This window comes from Podarcis liolepis (genome assembly GCF_965112155.1).
Source record: "Podarcis liolepis genome assembly, chromosome: 10".
Taxonomy (NCBI): domain Eukaryota; kingdom Metazoa; phylum Chordata; class Lepidosauria; order Squamata; family Lacertidae; genus Podarcis; species Podarcis liolepis.
In genome coordinates this window covers 3,604,262-3,627,274 of record NC_139562.1, presented here as the reverse complement: position 1 = coordinate 3,627,274, position 23,013 = coordinate 3,604,262, and the positions used below count along the sequence as shown (strand labels likewise).

The 23,013-nt window shown below is 48.4% G+C and overlaps 1 protein-coding gene across 4 annotated transcripts in view; it reads left to right on the top strand.

The window, feature by feature from the left end:
• Positions 1 to 23,013, top strand: part of LOC310686799 (uncharacterized protein) — an 87,008-nt gene that overhangs the window by 60,189 nt on the left and 3,806 nt on the right. The window contains exons 4-7 of one of the 4 annotated variants that reach the window (XM_083461049.1): positions 4,250 to 4,385; positions 7,819 to 7,963; positions 8,500 to 11,298; positions 11,381 to 12,721. In XM_083461049.1, the coding sequence (XP_083317175.1) occupies positions 8,618 to 11,298; positions 11,381 to 11,774 (3,075 nt within the window). In that variant the 5' untranslated portion in view covers positions 4,250 to 4,385; positions 7,819 to 7,963; positions 8,500 to 8,617 and the 3' untranslated portion in view covers positions 11,775 to 12,721. The other 3 variants (XR_014516116.1, XR_014516117.1, XR_014516115.1) reach the window with 3 other exon arrangements.

Below are 23,013 nucleotides of genomic sequence, written 5' to 3'. Positions count from 1 at the left end.
CGAAAGCCTGACTAGAATTCCCATTGATGTACTGTCTATGGAAAAGGAGGCGGATTCTCTGTTATGTTTCTGTGATTGTTATTAAGAAAATGTATACATTATAGTCCCAAAAGTGTAAAGCCTTGCCTCTAACGTGGTCATGTTGATACCACAAACGTACTGTGTAGTGCATTGAATGTGCTACTGAAACAGACTTTGTAAAACTTTGTACAAAATACATGGAACAAAGTGTAACTGTTGCTGTCATGACAGACCCAGTATAGACAACTCCACACTGCCGTCTACTGGGTCTACAGTATATAAAAAAACACCCATTCATGACTAAGACACTTTTATTGAATAAACCATTCTTCAAACAAAGTAACAGCCATTCACAAATAAAGACTGACTTCTCTCAGTAAGAGTTCCAATCTGACACAAAGATGGGAGCATCTTGTGGGAATGTTCAGGGTGGCAGGAGAGGATATATTGTTTGTTAATATCCTTCCAAACTTGCGGCAGCAATTTCCTTTATGAAGCAGAGCGCATTCCCCCATTTACATGCACAGCAGATAGCTGGTTGCAGGCTCATGTGAGCCTCTCACTATTATACAATTCAGTCTGTCTCAGATTGACTTGTACTGCTTCTGATGGATCACATTCCACACATCTTAGCACAACAGTGGGAACTGTGAACGCCCATACATGCACTGCTTGTTGCTTCCAATGCTGTTTCCTCTGTCCATTCCTGCAGCATCACAAAAGGGACAGCCATTAACAGAATGGGTGCAGCCCAGACCCCAGCACCAGGTACTTTGCAAACACATGAATAATGTCACTATCACCATCCACTTCACAAACGATCCTCACCTGTAACCTCACCCTGCGGCACCTCCTTCCTGACGTCCTCCATGACAGATCTACAAAGGCAGGAAAAGGTGGGGTGGACAACCTTTTTTGAAATTTATAAAAGTATGGTCTTTCTTTTGTTCAGAGTTCCCCCCTTCCTCCTCCGTGAGTGGCTTCAGACCCTGCTGCAGAAGGTCTATTAATAAAAGATCAGGGGGGATGTGGGTGGCGCTGTGGTCTCAACCACAGTGCCTCATGGTCTTGCTGATTGGAAGGTTGGCAGTTTGAATCCCCGCAACGGGGTGAGCTCCCCTTGCTCTGTCCCAGCTCTTGCCAACTTAGCAGTCTGAAAGCACACCAGTGCAAGTAGATAAATAGGTGGTGGGAAGGTTTCTGTCATGCACCAGAAGAGGTTTAGTCCTGCTGGCCACATGACCTGGAAAGCTGTCTGTGGACAAACGCCGGCTCCCTCAGCCTGAAAGCGAGATGAGCGCCGAAACCCCAGAGTCACCTTTGACTGGACTTAACCGTCCAGGGGTCCTTTACCTTTCTTACCTTAATAAAAGATCAGGCATAGCAGCCGCTTTGATCCAGCGTTACTTTGGTTGGTCTCTGTTAGTTTCTCTGACTTTTGGGAGACCGACTGTTTCCTAGACGGGCTCCTCGTGCATCCCGTAAGGAGAAGGAGCTATTTTACGATCTTTTCCACCATCATCCCCGACCACTGGTCTTGCTAGCTAGGGGTGATGGCAGCTGTAGTCCGAAAACAGCTGGAGACCCAAATTTGGGAAACCCTGTTCACCTTGAAGGAGAAAAGAGGGCGCACCTGCATCTGGAGGAATGCCAGGTAAGCCCTGCAGGATCAGGCCCAAGGGGCCCCTGTGCAAGGACCACAGCTTCCCCACAAGTGAAGAAGCTGTAGGAAAGGAGGAGAGGCAGGAGGAGGGGGTGGGGAGGAATAACTGAGAAGGCGCTTCTGGCGCCTGGGCAGCCCCCTCCCCGCCTGTTCCTGAAGGTGTCCCGAGCCCCCCCCCCCCTTTTCATTTCAAGGACTGGGGGACCTCAGCATCCCGGGGTTGCTTTGCTCGGGAGGAGGTCCTATTTTGTTTGCTGAGGGCAGGAGTCACAATCCTGTCACATTGTGCTGTGTCTGGCTTTTAGGTAAGGGGGTGAGGCTCAGGTGGGACAGAGTTGAGAAGGAAAATATCCCGGGGTGCGGATTTACTCCGCTGCCCAGTTCGTAAGGGTGCCACTCCCCGGGGGTCCCTCCGGTCAGCAAAAGAAGGAGAATCCAGCCAAGTTAAAGAAGCAAACGGAGGTCAGTTGACCTGATCTTTATTTGTTGCAACAAGGTTCAAACACACCAAGAGTAGGAACCCCGAGAAGATGGTTGCATGAATTTTTAAGACTTCTCCCCATTTCCCACAATACATTTTTCCACAGCATCTTTGATGCATCACAGATTTGTCACAAAGTAGGAGTCTTTGGCATTCAGAAACATGGACCAATCACCCACCCCTGTCAACAGCCCCAGTTTCCCACACCTTTTCCCCAAAGTACCAGAATAATCCATAATCCGATGGATTTCTGCCTGGGGCATGTGCTGCCCTGCATCGCCTCCTGCCTCCTAAGGGATTATGGAGTCAGGGGGAGCCCGAGATCCCCGAATTCCAGAGGAGTCATTAGTCGTGGGAACCAAGGAAATCGGTCAAACCGTTGAATTGGGGCGATTACCGGTATTTGACGTTTCTACAGTTTTCTATATTGGATACTCGGAGGACAAGGTACTATTCATGGTATCCGCTTCTTGCTACAGTTGTATAGGCTGCTTTTCTGAGCCCCTTTGCTGTTGTGCATGGAAGGTGCCTGTGCAAATGGTCATTGTCCTGGCCTTAGTCAGAGCCTGTGGTGGGGACTTGGGGTTTTGGGGAGTCGTATAACTGTTCCCCCCCCCCATCCTGGTCTGAAGAGCACCAATACCTAAAGCACGGACGCACGGCTCGTGGCGTGGGGTGGGCGAGGGAAGGATTTTGCAATGTAAACATTGTGGGGTGGGGGACCCCAATTTGTAATTGGATTCCCAGCATCAGCCCCTCCCCCGCTCTCCTGATCTACAGGAGGAAAACGGGAGGGGAATAACCTTCCTCCCCGTCCCGTCTCAATTCTTTCCCTCCCCTCCCGGCACATCCTCCTCTCACCCCGCCCCCACAACCCCAAATCCCCTCCCCAATATGTTGCTCCTCCTCCTCGCCATCCGACCTCTGTTCCGGGAATGGGGGGGGGGGGATGAACCCTCCTCCCAAACTGCCTGCTTCTCCCGGAAGTGGCTCTTCTGCGCCGGATTGCTGCTTTGCGCCGTAGCTCTAGGGGGGGGGGGCGCTTTCGGAAAAGGGAGGAGGGGAGGCAGGGGAGGACCCCCCCCCCGTGGATGTTGCAGGAAAGGAAAGGAGAATCGGGAGCGAGGACAAAGAGGTAATGGGGTTGCGGGGGGAGGGGAGAAAAGGACCCAGAGACCCCCGCCAGCTCCCCAAAGCATCTTTCGTGGGCCCCTTAGGCGCCTTGGCAGCGGCGGACATGGGGCCCCCACCCAGGGGGTCCCCACGAAGGCCTCCTTGCCCCGTTTCCCCCGCACAGGCATCCCTGGGGCCCTGTGGGATCTGCACGGAGAAAGGCGGGCCATGAAAGGGTTAACGGGCGCGAGGGACGCCTGGATAGAGACCCCCGTGTGGCACGTGTTGGGCGGGGGGTGTCCTCTGGATTGGGAGATGGGGGCGAGGGGTGAGCCCCGCCAAGGCGGCCTCTGGGTGCAGGGGAGACTCAGGGAAAGAGGGAGGGGGTCGAGGAAGTCGGGGGGGGGGGAGCATCCCTGGGGCGGGGAAGGGCAGCATTGGCGCGCGGGGGGAGAGAGAGAGATACAGGAAGAGCAGTCCTTGAGGAGACGTCTTCATCGTGGCGCCCGCGGGGAATCTCTGAAGGGGCCTCCTTTGCTTCTCCATCCGGCCCAGGAATCGGCCACCCCTTCAAAGCGACTTGAGAGGGATCCCTGGAAAGTGAGGGGTCCTGTCCCCCCTTCCCTTCCTTCCCGCAATCTCCATCCTCTGCCCGCCCCCATAAGCCCAGACGCAGCGATTCTGCCCAGTCCAACAATTGGTCCCCTGGAGAGGAGAGGAAATTCCAAGAGGAAGAGGGGAGGGGAGAGGGCCTTCTCAGAAGTGGCTCTTTGTTTCTGCAATCCCACCCAGGAAGCAGCCAGAAACCTTTTCCTCTCACTCAGGCTTCCATCTTTAATGTCTTTTCATTGAGGATGAGGATAATGTACACCTGTCATCAGAAACAGGGGTGCAGAGTCCATGGAATGGCGCTCATGATTCATATAGAAGTTGCACCTCCAAAGCATTTCTGTTCCTCTTATTTTTGGTAGGGAATGTCAGAGTGACTGACAAGCTGAGATTCTTCCCAGTCAAAGGCCCCATTTTCATGGTAGACAGTGCTTGTGGCTGGAGGCTCTACATATAAGGTGTGCCTATACAGGCCAAAGACTGCCAGTATTAGCACCGGTGAGGTGTGTGACCTCCCCTAATTTACAGACTGTATGTGAATGAGAGTTTGTGGGTGGGATTACCGTTTATCGCATCCCTGTGATTTTCTCCACCCATAACATTTCATGAACTGATATTGCAGTACGAATTCCAAAATATCTACAAAAAAATCACAGTATAATAAGAATGATTGGAGGATTTCTACCCTGCTATCTGGCTGGGTTTCCCCAGCCACTCTGGCCAAATTACAGTACATATAAAAGACAGTAAAACATCAGACATTTAAAACATCCTGATACAGGGCTGCCTTCAGCTGTCTTCTAAATGTCAGATAGTTGCCCATTTCCTTGCCCTCTGCCTGCTTCCCTGTAACTTCGCTTCTCAATGGGGGTGGGAGGGTGAACCAGCAGAAGACCCTTGAAGGAGGACCTCAGTGTACAGAATGAGCGATGGGGGTGGAGACGCTCCTTCAGGTCTACAGAGAGTGAGGCTGTAGGGCTTTAGGTCAATGATCTTGCTGCTCCACAATGATCTCCAGAGCAAGTCCGACATACAATTAGCAGAGTAGGAAATAAAGCTCAGAGACAGCAAAAAATTCCTTCAGCAAATAAATTTGTGACAGAAGGCATAACAGGAATCTATGCCTGAAAAATGCAACCACAGCAATTTAAAGGTCAGCACCAACAATGTGAATTGTTCTCAGAAATGTACAGTGGTGCCTCGCAAAACGAAATTAATCCGTTCCACGAGTCTCTTCGTCTTGCGGTTTTTTCGTCTTGCGAAACACGGCTATTAGCGGCTTAGCGGCTATTAATGGCTTAGCGGCTTTAAGAAAAAGGAAACAAACTCGCAAGAACTCGCAAGACATTTCGTCTTGCGAAGCAAACCCATAGGGAAATTCGTCTTGCAGAACGACTCGAAAAACGCAAAACCCTTTCGTCTAGTGAGTTTTTCGTCTTGCGAGGCATTCGTCTTGCCGGGCACCACTGTACTGGGAGTCAGTGAAGATCCTTTCGGACTGGTGTCATGTTGTCTCAGTGGCTGCTCCCATTCTGTTGTCTAGCTGCCACATTCTGGATTAGTTGCAGTTTACCAGTCACCTTCAAAGGTAGCCCCATGTATCACATGGCAGTCGTCCAAGCGGGAGATCACCAGAGCATGCACCACTCTGGGGAGACAGTCTCCAGGCATGTAGGGTCTCAACCAGCATACCAGATGGAGCTGGCAGACAACTGCCCTGGACACAAAATTGACCTGCGCCTCCATGGACAGCTGTGAGTCCAAAATGACCCCCAGGTTGTGCACCTGGTCCTTTTGGGGCACAGTTACCTCCATAAGGTCTAGGGAGTCTTCCACATCTGCCTGCCCCCTGTCCCCCTGGGACAGTATTTCTGTCTTGTCAAGATTCATCCTCAATCTGTTAGCCGCCATCCATCCTCCAACTGCCTCCAGACACTCACACAGGACCTTCACTGGTTCCAATTTAAAAGAGAGGAAGAGCTGGGTATCATCCACATACTGGGGAACATGCAGCCCAAACCCCCTGATGATCTCTCCCAGTGACTTCGGATAGATATTAAAAAGCATGGGGGAGAGGAAGGAGCCCTGAGGCACCCCACAAGTGAGAGCCCAGGGGTCTGAACACTCATCCCCCAACACCACTTTCTGGACATGGCCCAGGAGGAAGGAGGGGAACAACTGCACAGTTGTGCCCTCAGCTCCCCTAGAGGGTCCAGAAGGATACCATGGTCAAAGGTCTCTAAAGCTGCTGAGAGATCCAGCAGAACCAGGAAAGAGCTTCCCTCTTGGTCTCTAGCACATCGGAGATCATCAAGCAGCGCAACCAGGGTAGTTTCTGTCGTATGATAAGGCCTGAATCACAGTTGGAAGGATAATGGTGGCAGAAGCTTTCCTGGTCCTGCACCCCCAAAAGCTCCAGGCCCAAGACTTTCATTAGCTTTCAAGGGGCCATCGGAGTTGCTGGAAGGAGTTGTGCAGGACACCATCCAACCATCTTAGAGAGTCCATTCTGGATTTGTGTAGGTTTTCCTCCATAGCATTTTCTTCTCCTGAAGATAACTCAAGAGGAATAATAGTAATAATAATAATAATTTATTATTTATACCTCGCCCATCTGGCTGGGCTTCCCCAGCCACTCTGGGCGGCTTTCAAAAGAATATTAAAATACTATAATACATCAAACATTAAAAGCTTCCCGAAACAGGGCTGCCTTCAGATGTCTTCTAAAAGCCTGGTAGTTGTTGTTCTCCACAGGGAAGGCGCCACTACCGAGAAGGCCCTCTGCCTGGTTCCCTGTAACTTGGCTTCTCGCAGTGAGGGAACTGCCAGAAGGCCCTCGGTGCTGGACCTCAGTGTCCGGGTAGAACGATGGGGGTGGAGACGCTCCTTCAGGAAGTGAGGGAACCATGGCCCAATGGGAAAATTTATGGAAGATTAATTGGAAATTCACAAACTGTTACACAATTAGAGAGAACTTTCAAAAAATGCAACATCGATGGTTTCTAACACCATGGAAACTTTCAAAAATGTATAAAAATGTGTCAAGTAATTGTTGGAGATGCGGAGACTCAGGAACATTCAACCATATGTGGTGGATATGTAGGAAAATACAGGTATTCTGGGAGAGTATACATGCAGAACTGCAAAAAATGCTAAAGATCTCTTTCAATAAAAAACCAGAGGCCTACCTCCTGGGAATAACAGATCTGGATATTCCAGAAAAGAGGAAGGGTATCTTTTTATATGTGATGGTGGCAGCAAGAGTTTTGATCGCAGCAAAATGGAAGAGTAATGAAATCCCCCTCTATACAAGATTGGATCCAAAAGCTGAAAGAATATGCCGAATTAGATGGTTTATCAGAAAAAATAAAGAATAAATCAAAACAGGAATTTGTTTCTAAATGGGAGGTTTTCAAAGAATATCTGAAAAATAAATATAGTAGTTTAAATTCTGTTGCAGCATTCGAGGAACTTCAGTGATAGTTGCTAGGTAGATAGAAGAAATTAGATTTATTGAGAATAAGTTTAATTATGAAAAAAAATGTGTGTAGTGGCAATACTTAATATGAATTTGAAATATGGAATAGACGGGAAGTTGGGTCTTTAGTGTTAAGACCAATAGATGTTTTATTGTTTGCCAAGAAAATTATGTGTCTATGGTTATTTTTGTAGTTTGTGTGTAATTTGGTATTTGTGTTTTTTTTGTGTGTGTTTTTTTCTTGTTGTATGTATAAATAAATAATTATTTTTTTTTAAAAAAAAAGAGGAAGTGAGGGTGTGCACCAAACTATTACGACCAGAGATTTCCTTCGCGATGGGCTTTCTTCCCCGGTTGACGAGCCCCATCTCCCCTGACTTTCCTCTGCAGAATGGGCACAATCTGCCTTCTTGACTGGGATTCACTGTTGTTCTCATCCTTTCCATCCACCAGAGCCTGCCATCACCTGCAGCAGAATTCCCCAACCCACCAAGAATTTGAGACCCAGCAGCTATCCTCACCTAGTTTAGCAGGCCGGTTGAAGCCGTTCCTGGGATTGTGGCCCCTATTGCATGCTGACAGCTTCCGGAAGCCAAAGGTGAGAGCTGAGTGCAGGGTGGAGACCAGTGGTGGATAAATTACCCCATAAGGTGCATAACATTTTCCCCACCAAAGGTACTACCGCTCTCCTAACACCCCATGACATCGTATGATTATGATCTTTTAAGACAGAACAGGAATAAATTCATGTCCCCAGAAATAACACAACTTCAGGCCATTAATGAATCAATACAACATTTTCAAGGTACTACACATTCCACTAACGACAGTTTATCTATTTGCCTTGAATATCCTGCTTTTCAGTGTCATTTTAGGATAGTCCTGCGTCAGAAGACGGGCACAAGATCAGGCAGCACATCACTCTTTAAAGAATCATGCTGCTTTGTGAACATTGATCGAGGATTTGGAAAGGTGCTCTTGAATTACTATCATTTGACATGGCAACTTCAGTTCCTAAAAATTGGGAACATGGGTAGGAGGTGAGGGAGTGTAGGAGACGTTGAAATAGGAGAAGGTGCTAATGGAGCTTGATGTGTTGTCTTTCCCTTAATTCTCTTCCTTGAAACCCAACAGGATTTACGTATCTCCCACTCTGAAGAAGGGAATGGAGAAGACAGTCAAAACTCCAGGGAATGGTGCACCTTTGGTTTCATTAGGAATAGAAATTAAAATGTGGAATATTCTTCATTGAATGAGCACACATAGTTCACATCAACGACCTCCAACAGGGGAGATACCATTTAAAGGTATGGAGTGCAGAAAGAGCGTTAGGAATAATGGAAAACTTAGAAGACATCAACAGAATAGCACAGGGGAGAAACCATATAAATGTATGGAGTGTGGAAAGAGCTTCAGTCAGAGTGGACACCTCAATATTCATCAACGGACTCACACAGAGGAGAAACCATATAAATGTATGGAATGTGGAAAGAGCTTTAGTAATAATGGAAATCTTAGAAAACATCAACAGACTCACACAGAGCAGAAACCATTTAAATGTATGGAATGTGGAAAGAGTTTCAGTCAGAGTGGACACCTCAATATACATCAACAGACTCACACAGGGGAGAAACCATTTACATGTATGGAGTGTGGCAAGAGCTTCAGTCAGAGTGGACACCTCAATATTCATCAACGGACTCACACAGGGGAGAAACCATTTACATGTATGGGGTGTGGAAAAAGCTTTAGTGATAACGGACAACTTAGAAAACATCAACGGAGTCACACAGGGGAGAAACCATTTACATGTATGGAGTGTGGAAAAAGCTTTAGTGATAATGGACAACTTAGAAAACATCAACGGACTCACACAGGGGAGAAACCATATAAATGTATGGAGTGTGGAATGAGCTTCAGTCAGAGTGGAAACCTCAATATTCATCAACGGACTCACACAGGGGAGAAACCATTTAAATGCCTGGAGTGTGGAAAGAGCTTCAGACAGAGTGGACACCTCAATATACATAAACAGACACATACAGGAGAGAAACCATTTAAATGTATGCAGTCCGTAAAGAGCTTCGGTGATAATGGGACCCTTAAAAAACATCAACGGACTCACACAGGGGAGAAACCATTTAAATGCCTGGAGTGCGGAAAGAGCTTCAGTTTCAATGCAAACCTTAGAACACATCAACGGACTCACACAGGGGAGAAACCATTTAAATGCCTGGAGTGCGGAAAGAGCTTCAGTTTCAATGCAACCCTTAGAACACATCAACGGACTCACACAGGGGAGAAACCATTTACATGTATGGAGTGTGGAAAGAGCTTCAGTCAGAGTGGACACCTCAATATTCATCAACGGACTCACACAGGGGAGAAACCATTTACATGTATGGGGTGTGGAAAAAGCTTTAGTGATAATGGACAACTTAGAAAACATCAACGGACTCACACAGGGGAGAAACCATTTACATGTATGGAGTGTGGAAAAAGCTTTAGTGATAATGGACAACTTAGAAAACATCAACGGAGTCACACAGGGGAGAAACCATTTACATGTATGGAGTGTGGAAAAAGCTTTAGTGATAATGGACAACTTAGAAAACATCAACGGACTCACACAGGGGAGAAACCATATAAATGTATGGAGTGTGGAATGAGCTTCAGTCAGAGTGGAAACCTCAATATTCATCAACGGACTCACACAGGGGAGAAACCATTTAAATGCCTGGAGTGTGGAAAGAGCTTCAGTTTCAATGCAACCCTTAGAACACATCAACGGACTCACACAGGGGAGAAACCATTTACATGTATGGAGTGTGGAAAGAGCTTTAGTAATAATGGAAATCTTAGAAGACATCAACAGACTCACACAGGGGAGAAACCATTTAAATGTATGGATTGTGGAAAGAGTTTCAGTCAGAGTGGACACCTCAATATACATAAACAGACACATACAGGAGAGAAACCATTTAAATGTATGCAGTCCGGAAAGAGCTTTGGTGATAATGGGACCCTTAAAAAACATCTACAGACTCACACAGGGGAGAAACCATTTAAATGCCTGCAGTGTGGAAAGAGCTTCAGTTTCAATGCAAACCTTAGAACACATCAACGGACTCACACAGGGGAGAAACCATTTACATGTATGGAGTGTGGAAAAAGCTTTAGTGATAATGGACAACTTAGAAAACATCAACGGACTCACACAGGGGAGAAACCATATAAATGTATGGAGTGTGGAATGAGCTTCAGTCAGAGTGGAAACCTCAATATTCATCAACGGACTCACACAGGGGAGAAACCATTTAAATGCCTGGAGTGCGGAAAGAGCTTCAGTTTCAGTTCAAACCTTAGAACACATCAACGGACTCACACAGGGGAGAAACCATATAAATGTATGGAGTGTGGAAAAAGCTTTAGTGATAATGGACAACTTAGAAGACATCAACGGACTCACACAGGGGAGAAACCATATAAATGTATGGAATGTGGGAAAAGTTTCAGTCGGAGTGGACACCTCAATATACATAAACAGACTCACACAGGGGAGAAACCATTTACATGTATGGAGTGCGGAAAAAGCTTTAGTGATAATGGACAACTTAGAAAACATCAACGGACTCACACAGGGGAGAAACCATTTAAATGCCTGGAGTGCGGAAAGAGCTTCAGTTTCAGTTCAAACCTTAGAACACATCAACGGACTCACACAGGGGAGAAACCATATAAATGTATGGAGTGTGGAAAAAGCTTTAGTGATAATGGACAACTTAGAAAACATCAACGGACTCACACAGGGGAGAAACCATATAAATGTATGGAATGTGGGAAAAGTTTCAGTCGGAGTGGACACCTCAATATACATAAACAGACTCACACAGGGGAGAAACCATTTACATGTATGGAGTGCGGAAAGAGCTTTAGTGATAATGGACAACTTAGAAAACATCAACGGACTCACATGGGAGAAACCATTTAAATGCCTGTAGTGCGGAAAGAGCTTCAGTTTCAATGCAACCCTTAGAACACATCAACAGACTCACACAGGGGAGAAATCATTTAAATGTATGGAGTGTGGAAAGAGCTTTAGTAATAATGGAAATCTTAGAAAACATCAACAGACTAACACAGGGGAGAAACCATTTAAATGTATGGAGTGCAGAAAGAGCTTTAGTTTCAATGCAACCCTTAGAATACATCAACGGACTCACACAGGGGAGAAACCATATAAATGTATGGAGTGTGGCAAGAGCTTCAGTCAGAGTGGACACCTCAATATACATCAACAGACTCACACAGGGGAGAAACCATTTACATGCATGGAATGCGGAAAGAGCTTCAGGCAGAATGGACACCTTAGAAAACATCAGCAGACACACAGCGGAGAAACTGTGTAAATGTATGGACTGTGGAAGGAGCTCCAGTCAGAGTGGAACCCTTGGTTTATGTCAACAAACTCAAACAAAAGCCAAACCTTATAAATATCAGGAAAGTAGATAGAGGTTCAGTCCTAGTGGAAATTCTAAATCAACAGACTCACGGACAGGAAGAACTTTACTACTTGAAACCCTTCAAACCATCAACAAACTCAAAGAGGAGAAGCAGTTTAAATGAAAAGATTGCAAAAAGTGCTTTATTTACAATGGATTGTTTAAGGAACATCCAGAGACGCTCACATGTAAGAACCCATTTAAATGTATAGAGTGTGGGACGTCTTCCTCTCAGAGTCCACTCTTTTCTTCACATAAATGAACTCAGCAGGAAATTGGTCTTTAAAACATGTTGTGTATGTGAAGTTCTGGTAATTATGTGTAAAACTGTATAGTAATGAAATATTGAAGGCATTGTCAAACAATGTGATTATAATCTAAGATGTAATATACCTTTCGATAGAAAAGGGGAGAGGGTTTATCTAGATTACTTGGTGGTCAGTGAGGGCTGGGCGATATATTGTCCATTACTGGTTTCTTGACCACATCATGATAACCTTCCAAAAACAACTGATATGGCAACACACCACAGATCACAGTGTGTGTTTCTGTGATGTGCCTGCAAGCAGCGGCAGAAAGCTTTGCTTCATGAAGTCCCTGCAGATGCCGAGTTCCTGACTTCCCTCCCAGACGACAGGAAGCGAAAGACACACATCCATTGCCCTGTGTCCTTCCAGCCTCTTTCCTCCCTTGCTCCCTTCTGCCGGATTGTGTGCCTGACTTAGATATCCTGTGTGCTGTAATTTTTTACTGCTGAAACTGGATTTGCTCTCAGGAGCAAAGTTTTGTGCCTCATTGGGAACCCAGTGAGAACTGCATGCTTTGAAAGCTCAGTAAACGATTACTGAAGAAGTCCTGCTGCCTCTGTGTGTGTTTTTGACCTCAGCATGGGAATTGCTCTACACCAGGCCCCTACCCTGTCGATACTTGGCTTATGCCCTGGAGTTGCTCTACTCAAGCATGCAAGATGGGTGCATATGTGTGTGACTGGTTTTTGCACCAAACTCTCTCACCCCAACCACCGCATGATCTCCAAACACTGCTTCTTCACCAGAACTTCTTCTTGCCTCCTACATGTTCTGAATAAAATTTAAAATACTGTAATTTAATGGGAGATTTCCCCCCAAGCTTTATTGCAAGAGGGGGAAGGAGGGGCTGCAGGTACCAGGGAAGTCTCCTGGGGGGCCCATCTTCCCTTACGATCCCCATGGGGCAATCCCAGAGCTCCTGCTTATTCTGGGGTTTGGGGAAAATAGTCCTTTCCCATAGTCCCAGAAGTTATTATTCTTCCTGCCAGAGGACCAGTGTGCATATTATTATTATACTGATTTTACTGTTGTTGCTGCTTTTGCTGTCATGGGCTGGCTGGGTGAAAGGGGGGGAGGCACCAGCTGGGGAACCCCCAAGGGAAGAAGGCTCGGAGTCCGGGTGTTTTATGCCTCCAAAGGCTATCAAAACTCCTAGGTCTGGCCAATTAAAGGCTGATATGGGAGCTGTTGGGGGCCAGGTCGGTTCTTTCATTTTCGCCTCTCCTCTGGAAAAGTGCTCTTTCTTTTGGGGGTTGATTACTTCTGCCTCCTTCAGTGCCCACTGGATCCTCAGCGAGGTACAACACTTTCCTTTGAACTTATGTAGGGTTCTCTCTGAGTTCTGCTACCCAGGAGTCTGCGTATGCAAACTGCTCCAACATCCAGGGTGTTTTGTCATGCTTCAAAAGCCTTCAAGCAAAACACAAAGTGAGAAAACTCCACCCCCCTTCCTCACAACCCTCTTGGCTGAGCTTGAGACAGTACATAGATATTCACAGAGCTGGGAGCCTGCTGTTGCCTGGTTGAGGCTCCCACAGCTGGCAGTGCACTGCTGCCAGGGAGGGGGGGGTGTCCACAAACGCAGAGGGAGAGAGAGAGAGCGCTGGCCCTCCAGCCCAGCTCCCCTGACTGAGCTGGAGACACAAGCGTCAATGCAAAACACACAAAAGAAAGCTCTCTCCGCCCAAAAAATGTGCAATTTAACTGCGAGCAAAACACACAGAGGAGCCCCCCCTTGCCTGAGACACACAAAGAACTGGGGGGGCCACTGCTCCCTCAGTTGAGGCACCCACAGCTGGGTGGATTCAAAGAAAGCATCAATTTATCCGAGTCACAGCACCAAATGTTGTATACAGTGGTACCTCGGGTTACATACGCTTCAGGTTACAGACTCCGCTAACCCAGAAATAGTACCTCAGGTTAAGAACTTTGCTTCAGGATGAGAACAGAAATCGTGGTCTGGAGGCGCGGCGGCAGCAGGAGGGTTCATTAGCTAAAGTGGTGCTTCAGGTTAAGAACAGTTTCAGGTTAAGAACGGACCTCCGGAACGAATTAAGTTCTTAATCCGAGGTACCACTGTACCTCCAAAGGCTATAAAAACTCCTATTAAAGGTAAAGGCACCCCTGACCTTTAGGTCCAGTCGCGGGCGACTCTGGGGCTGCGGCGCTCATCTCACTTTATTGGCCGAGGGAGCCGGCATACAGCTTCCGGGTCATGTGGCCAGCATGACTAAGCCGCTTCTGGCGAACCAGAGCAGCTCACGGAAACGCCGTTTACCTTCCCACTGGAGCAGTACCTACTTATCTACTTGCACTTTGAGGTGCTTTCGAACTGCTAGGTTGGCAGGAGCAGGAACCGAGCAACGGGAGCTCACCCCGTGGCGGGGCTTCAAACCGCCAACCTTCTGATCGGCAAGTCCTAGGCTCAGTGGTTTAACCCACAGCGCCACCCGCGTCCCTTAGGACTCCTAAAGGACTCCTAGGTATGGCCAACAATACTCAGGAGCCAGGATGAGATAAGGCAGTGGAAGACAGAAGTGCCTGGCATGCTCTGGTCCAGGGGGTCATGACTAAACGACTAAACAACAACCATACATCTGAATGGGGTTTCTCTGCATGCATTTCCCCGCTCCTGGACCCAAGACTCCTCCCCAAGGGGCCAGCAGCGCATCCATGCAAAGGAAGAGCAGAGCTGCCGCCCTCCTGCGACCCTCTGCGCCCTGACTTGCCCCCCTCTCGCCATGCAGCACTGGGACCCCCGCTCTCCCCATGGGCCCTATGGTGGGAGAGAGGAGACTCACCAGATCCCTGCAGGCACCCCCAGCCAGCCTCTGCAGAGCCGAACCAACGGGACCTCCACACACCCGACTTCTTGCAGGAAAGGGAGGGGTTGGGCTTTCGCTCTGGAGGACCCTGCCTTCCCCCGTCTTTCTTTCCTGTCTAGGAATCTAGCTCGTTTCCGTTTAACCCTTGGCAAGCCGAGCGCTCCCAACTCATGCCTCTCCCTCTCTTGAGCATCGCGCACCAATGGCTTCCCGAGAAGATGGAGGAGGAGAGGCTTATGGATTACTTCCGGCAAGGGATACTTTCAGTTTCGGCCCCCTGGTCTGAAATATACTCAGAGTCGCAAAGTGATTTCATGCTCTTTATTCAGCTCATAGTGGTGAGGAGGAATGAATGAATGTCCCCTCAAAGTATCTGCTTTATATACATTATTTACACAATGGGCTGCACATGATTGGCTAATTCCGGAATTCTACTCTAAGACAATCAGGTTGTGGATTCGCTTCTATCTGGAGAATGATTGGGTGGTTCCTGCCAACCAATCATACTGCTGCATTGTTCTAGGACCAATCAGACTGCTGCATTCTGAATCCTATTGTTCTAGGACCAATCAGACTGCTGCGTTTTGGATCCTTTTGTTCTAGGACCAATCAGACTGCTGCAGTTTGGATCCTATTCAACTCAGTACATAACATGGTCCCTGCTGGAACACAGGTCCTAAGAAATCTTCACTGGCTCCCGGTCTGTTTCCGAGCACCATTCAAAGTGTTGGTGCTGACCTTGAAAGCCCTAAATGGTCTCAACCCAGTAGAAGGGAAGGAGCGTCTCCACCCCCATAGTTCAGCCCGGACACTGAGGTCTAGCTCCGAGGGCCGCCTTGTAGCAAGGATTTTTAAGGTACCTGTGACCCACTCAAATTGTGTCCAAGAATTGACAGACGCAGTAGTGGAGAAAAAGAAAGTGATATTTATTGCTAAGCAATAATTGACCCAGTGGAATCATTTCCAGAGACTGGGCGTCATAGCTCTAGCGCCCTGAGGCTTTATACCTGAGTACATACATCATAGATCATGACATAATCAAATACAATCGCACATGGCAGCAAAAATAGAACCGATGAGTGCATTCAAGCCTTGCCCCCTGATCATGTAAAGAGTTCCCTCCCAACTTCTGCTTTCTTCAGTCTGAACATTAGTCCGACCTTTCCCCTAATAAAAAGGAGAAAGGAACTGTATTCAGCCATTAAGCTCTCCTACGCAACATCTGCCAAACAGGGACATTTTGCAGTTAGCATCTTCCTGTTTTTAGCTGCTCAGGACCCTGTCTGGACAGGAGGAAAATGCCAGCACAGCAGATTTATTGCTTCTCCCCTTATGTTAGCGAGACATTGAAAAGAACAAGGAGAGAGAACTGGGGCAGAGTTCATTTTGGATTTTTCAAATCTAAGCATTCTGCCCTAAGCTCTGCAGAAGCCTTCATGATTCAAACATGGATTATAAAAAAATCATTATAAGGATATATGGTTATATATGGATATATGGCTAACTGATTATATGAAAAGCATAAGGTCCAGCTCCGAGGGCCTTCTGGCAGTTCCCTCATTGCAAGAAGTGAGGTTACAGAGAGCCATCTCGGTCGTCGTGACTGCTCTGTGGAACGTTCTCCCACCAGATGTCAATGAGATAAACCATTATACGACCGCCATAGACGCCTAAAAGCAGCTCTGTATCGGGAAGCTTTTAATGTTTTATGTTGGGTTATGTTTTCTTCTATCCTTTTGTAAGCTGCCCAGAGTGGCTGGAGCAATCCAGTTGGATGGGTGGGGTACAAAAAACATTTTGTTGTTGTTGTTGTTGTTGTTGTTGTTAGACATCCAGCTTTTGATAGGGCTGCTTCGTTCTGTGCTTTTGGACTCCTATGTGGGCTTATGGTTTTGGTGCTTGTGGATCTTATGGGATTTAATGTCTTGCCATTATAAATGCACGGGGATAAGCGCATTTACACAGACACATTTCCACAAAAAGACCAAAACTCTGGCATGTAGCCGCAGGTGATACAATAGCAGCCTTTCTTCAAATGGCCTTTGCAACACAACTCACTGGGTGGTAACAAAGTATACACATTTGCCTCTTTTCAACGGATGTTTTCGCTTAGTCCCGTTTCCTCAACGAACCCACCCATTTCTTGATGAAATGTAACTTCTGCCAGTAAAACCTGAGCTGAAATAGGAAGGAGAGCAAAACAGCAGCCCTGTCTGAAGCCCCAGTCAGCCTCCAGACTCCCCGAGTCAAATAACAGGAGATTCTTCCTGAGCCCCCCCCCCCCGTGAGATGGGTATGACATCATGGATGATCCATTGATGATCCACATGATCCAAGCAGACTGGTCCAAAGAGCAGATCTCTGTGCCTGAATGAAACGGGTCTGCGATGATGGATTCTGGAGTCAAGAAATCCGCCCTTTCCAGTGATCTCTCAGGCTGGCCAGGAAAAGGCAGGGAGCAGGAATCGTCAGGCATCCCGATTGACAGACAGACTTGTCATGTTGCCCAAACATGAACTCGGAGTCTGATCTGATTTCCATGCACAACGCATTTTGTGGCGCAAACGGAGATGTTTTTGGGGTGCTCTCTGTGACGGGGGGGGCTACTATCTTAGGCTGTATAAATTGCAACGCGCTTTAGTTCTGGGCTGCTTCACTCCTGGCATGGGGGGGGGGGCTCTGCGCGCAAACAGATCAACAGCTGCCTTGCTTTCTTCCTGGCCTCATTGTGTTGCCTCTGACGGAGACACAAGGGAGGAATTTTACCTGGGTGTCGGGGGGGAGGGGGGGCGTGTGTGCAAAAGCCCAAGCCCCATTTTTCCCGTAACACAGGAGTCACAGAGCCCAACCCGCTGCTCAGTGTGCACCAATACCTAAAACATGGAATGGATCTAAGATCATGGCGTGGGGGGCGGGGGGAGGGAAGGATTTTGCAATGTAAACATTGTAGGGGGGGGACACCACTTTGCAGCTGAATTGCCGGGATCAGCCCCTCCCCCGCTCTCCTCATCCCCATAAGGAAGAAGGGAGGGGGGAAACCTTCCTCTCCTTCGTCCTTCAATTCCTCCCTTCCCGGTACATCCTCCTCTCACCCCGCCCCCACAACCCCAAATCCCTCCACCTTGCGCTGCACCTCCTCCTCCCCCCCCCGTAATCCGGCTTCTGTTTCCGAAATGAGCGGAGAGGGCCCCCCTCCCAAACTGCCTGCTTCGCCCGCAAGTGGAGCTTCTACTCCGAATTGCTGCTCTGTGGCGTAGCTCTAGGGGAGCGCGCTTTCGGAAAGGGGAGGAGGATGGGAAGTGGAGGATCCCCGCCCTCCGTGGATGTTGCAGGAAAGAAATGAGACTCGAGAGCGAGGACAAAGAGGTAAAGGGGTCGCGGGCGGCGGAGAGGGGGGCAGCGGCGGACATGGGCAGCGGCGGACATGGGGCCCCATTGCCCCGTTTCCCCCGCACAGGCATCCCTGGGGACGTGTGGGCTCCGCACGGATAAAGGCGGGCCATGAAAGGGTTAACGGGCGAAGGGACGCCTGGATAGGGACCCCCCTGTCCCTAATCTGTGCGTCTTGGGGTGGCCCCTGAGGATGGAAAGATGGGGGGTGAGGAGTGAGCCGCGCCAGGAGGGGCCTCTGGGTGCAGGGGAGACTCTGGAACAGAGGGAGGGAGTGAAGTGGGGAGGGGGAGCATCCCTGGGGCAGGGAAGGGCAGCATTGGGGGGGGGGGGAGATCGGAAACCATTCTTTGGGGAAACTTCTCCATGGTGGCGCCTACGGGGATTTTCTGGAGGGGCCCCCTAGGCTTCACCCTCCCACCCAGGAATCGGCCACCCCTTCAAGGAGACCAGAGACAGATCCCTGAAAAGTGGGGGGGTCCAGTCCCCCCACCCCTCCTTCCTGTAACCTCCATCCTCTTCCCACCCCATAAGCCCCCATAACCCCTGCCCTGTCCAGGAAGAGGGGAGGGGAGAGGCCTCCTCAGAAGCAGCTCTTCGTTTCTGCAATCCCACCCAGGAAGCAGCCAGAAACCTTTTCCTCTCTCAGGATTCCATCTTTCTAATAATAATAATAAATCCAGTTTGCAGAAGAGGCAGAGGAACCAGAGACCAAATTGCAAACATGCGCTGGATTATGGAGGAAGCTAGAGAGTTCCAGAAAGACATCTACTTCTGCTTCATTGACTATGCAAAAGCCTTTGACTGTGTCGACCACAGCAAACTATGGCAAGTTCTTAAAGAAATGGGAGTGCCTGATCACCTCATCTGTCTCCTGAGAAATCTCTATGTGGGACAAGAAGCTACAGTTAGAACTGCATATGGAATAAATGATTGGTTCAAAATTGGGAAAGGAGTACGACAGGGCTGTATTTTGTCTCCCTGCTTATTTAACTTATATGCAGAATTCATCATTCGAAAGGCTGGGCTGGATGAATCCCAAGCCTGAATTAAGATCGCTGGAAGAAATATCCACAACCTCAGATATGCAGATGACACAACATTGATGGCAGAAAGTGAGGAGGAATTAAGGAAACTTTTATTGAAGGTGAGTGCAAAACATGGTCTGAAGCTCAACATCAAAAAAACGAAGATCATGGCCACTGGTCCCATCACCTCCTGGCAAATAGAAGGGGAAGAAATGGAGGCAGTGAGAGATTTTACTTTCTTGGGCTCCATGATCACTGCAGATGGTGACAGCAGTCAGGGAATTAAAAGACACCTGCTCCTTGGGAGAAAGGCGATGGCAAATCTAGACAGCATTTTAAAAAGCAGAGACCTTACCAACAAAGGTCCGTATAGTTAAAGCCATGGTTTTCCCACTAGTGATGTATGGAAGTGAGAGCTGGACCATAAAGAAGGCTAATCGCCGAAGTTGTGTTGGACACAACTAAACGAATAAACAACAACATTATTTGTACCCTGCACATCTGGCTGGGTTTCCCCAGCCACTCTGGGCGGCTTCCACAGAGACCAAAAATACACTAAAATGTCACAAAACTTCCCTGAACAGGGCTGCCTTAAGATGTCTTCTGAATGTCAGGGAGTTGTTTATCACTTTGACATCTGATGGGAGGGCGTTCCACAGGGAGGGCGCCACTACCGAGAAGGCCCTCTGCCTGGTTCCCTGTAGCTTTGCTTCTCGCAATGAGGGAACCACCAGAAGGCCCTCGGCGCTGGACCTCAGCATCGGGGCAGAACAATGGTGGTGGAGACACTCCTTCAGGTATACTGGGCCGAGGCCGTTTAGGGCTTTAAAGGTCAGCACCAACACTTTGAATTGTGCTCAGAAACATACTGGGAGCCAATGTAGGTCTTTCAAGACTGGTGTCATGTGGTCTCGGCAGCCACCCCCAGTCACCAGTCTAGCTGCCGCATTCTGGATTAGTTGTAGTTTCCGGGTCACCTTCAAAGGTAGCCCCACGTAGAGCGCATTGCAGCAGTTCAAGCCAGAGATAACCAGAGCATGCACCACTCTGGCGAGACAGTCCGCGGGCAGGTAGGGTCTCAGTCTGTGTACCAGGTGGAGTTGGTAGACAGCTGCCCTGGATACAGAATTGACCTGCACCTCCATGGACAGCTGTGAGTCCAAAATGACTCCCAGGCTGAGTACCTGGTCCTTCAGGGGCACAGTTACCCCTTTCAGGACCAGGGAGTCCTCCACACCAGCCTGCCCCCTGTCCCCCCAAAACAGTACTTCTATCTTGTCAGGATTCAACCTCAATCCATTAGCCGCCATCCATCCTCCCACCACCTCCAGGCACTCATACAGGCCCTTCAACGCCTTCACTGGTTCTGATTTGAAAGAGAGGTAGAGCTGGGTATCATCTGCATATTGATGCAGTTCCAAACCCCCTGATGATCTCTCCAAGTGGCTTCATATAGATGTTAAAAAGCTTGGGGGAGAGAACGGAACCCTGAGGCACCCCACAAGTGAGAGCCCAGGGGTCTGAACACTCATCCCCCACACCACTTTCTGAACACGGCCCAGGAGAAAGGAGCGAAACCACTGTATAACAGTGCCTCCAGCTCCCAGCTCCTCTAGACGGTCCAGAAGGATGTTATGGTCGATTGTATCAAAGGCCGCTGAGAGATCCAGCAGAACTAAGAAACAGCTCTCACCTTTGTCCCTAGCTCGCCGGAGATCATCAACCAGCACAACCAAGGCAGTTTCAGTCCCATGATGAGGCCTGAATCCCGACTGGAAGGGATCCAAATGGTCTGCATCCTCCAGGCGTGCCTGGAGTTGTTCAGCAACCACTCGCTCAATCACCTTGCCCAAGAATGGAAGATTTGAGACTGGGCGATAGTTGCCAAATTGGCTGGGTCTAAAGATTTTTTTTTAAGAAGTGGTTTAATGACCGCCTCTTTCAGCAGGTCTGGGACGACTCCCTCGCAGAGGGAAGCATTCACCACCCCACAGAGCCCATTGCCCAGCCCTTTCCGGCTTGCTTTTATTAGCCAGGATGGGCAAGGATCAAGGAGACAGGTGGTTGGTTTCACGCATCCAAGCAGCCTGTCCACATCCTCTGGGGTAACGGATTGAAATTGATTCCATGCAACTTGACCAGACAGGGCTCTAGCACTCTCCCGCCCCGGCCCTGCTCCCACGGTGGAGTCTACCTCCTTCCGAATATGAGTGATTTTATCTGCAAAAAACTTTGCAAAATCGTTGCAGGAGATCTTGGGATCTTTACAAGGCATAGGTGGTAAAGGTGGTTTTGTTAAATTGTGGACCACCTGAAAGAGTCTCCTGCTACTATTTTCTGCAGATGCAATAGAGGCAGTGAAGAAAGTCTTCTTTGCCGTTGCTATCGCCACTTGGTAGGCTCGACGTTGAGCTCTAACCTGTGTCCAGTCAGATTCGGAATGAGTTTTCTGTCACCGACGCACTAGCCGTCTCAGCGATTGTTTCATCACCTCAGCTCCAAAGAAAACCACGGGGCTGTCTGGGCTCCATGCAATCAGAGAGGGCGCTTCAGAGCCAGACAGTTGATAGCCCTGGTTAACTCCGCATTCCAGCAGGCCACCAGGAAATCAGCTGAAAGGCCATCAACATGGGATAAAGCATCCCCTACCACTCTCTGGAAACCATTTGGATTCATTAAGTGGCGGGGGCGGACCATCCACACTGGTTCCACCTCCCTGCAGAGGGAAAGGGTCGTGGAGAAGTCCAGTTGCACCAGGAAGTGATCTGACCATAGCACTTCTTTTCTTTCACATTTACTTAGTGTAGATTACCCACGTCACTAGAGGTGAACACCAGCTCTAAGGCATGTCCGTGACTATGAGTTGGGCCAAACTTATTCAGGGACAGCCCCATGGAGGCCATGATTTCCACGAAGTCCCAAGCAGCCCCTTGTTGGCATGGATGTTAAAATCCCCTAGGACAACCAAACTAGGTATCTCCAGGAGAACATCCGCCATGACCTGAAGCAGCTCGGACAGGGAATCCTTGGTGCAGCGGGGAGGTCAGTACACCAAAAGGAATCCTGTACTGCCCCTATTGCCCAGCTTCCAGAACATGCACTCAGAGAATTGGGTCTTCCCAGTAGGACGCCTGATGCAAGCTAATGACTTCCTAAAAATCACTGCAACCCCCCCCTCCCCATCCACATGACCTGGGTTGCTGTGCGTAAGCAACCAGAAGATCACCAGGTTGATGGACTCTATGGAGTTGACGGAAAGGACTGGCAGAATCCGAAACCAGGGAGAGGAGATGGTGGAAGAAGATTGGAAAATTTAAAGTTTATATATAAACATATGATAAAACTAATGAGTGATAGAAAAATGGTGGAATGATTTTTTCCACCATTAGCAGAAATGTTATAAGGAGTTAAGCAGATTTGCTGAAACAATTAATAGAAGTGGAATACAAAAAGGGAGGTGACAGGAGGTCGAGGAAACAAGGGAATGAAAAATAGAGTACGGAAAAGGGATGATGTATGTTTTTAAATTGTTTTTGTTTTGTTTTATTTAGGGTTAAGGTTAGGGAGTGGGGTTTGTTTAGTTTAGTTTAATGTG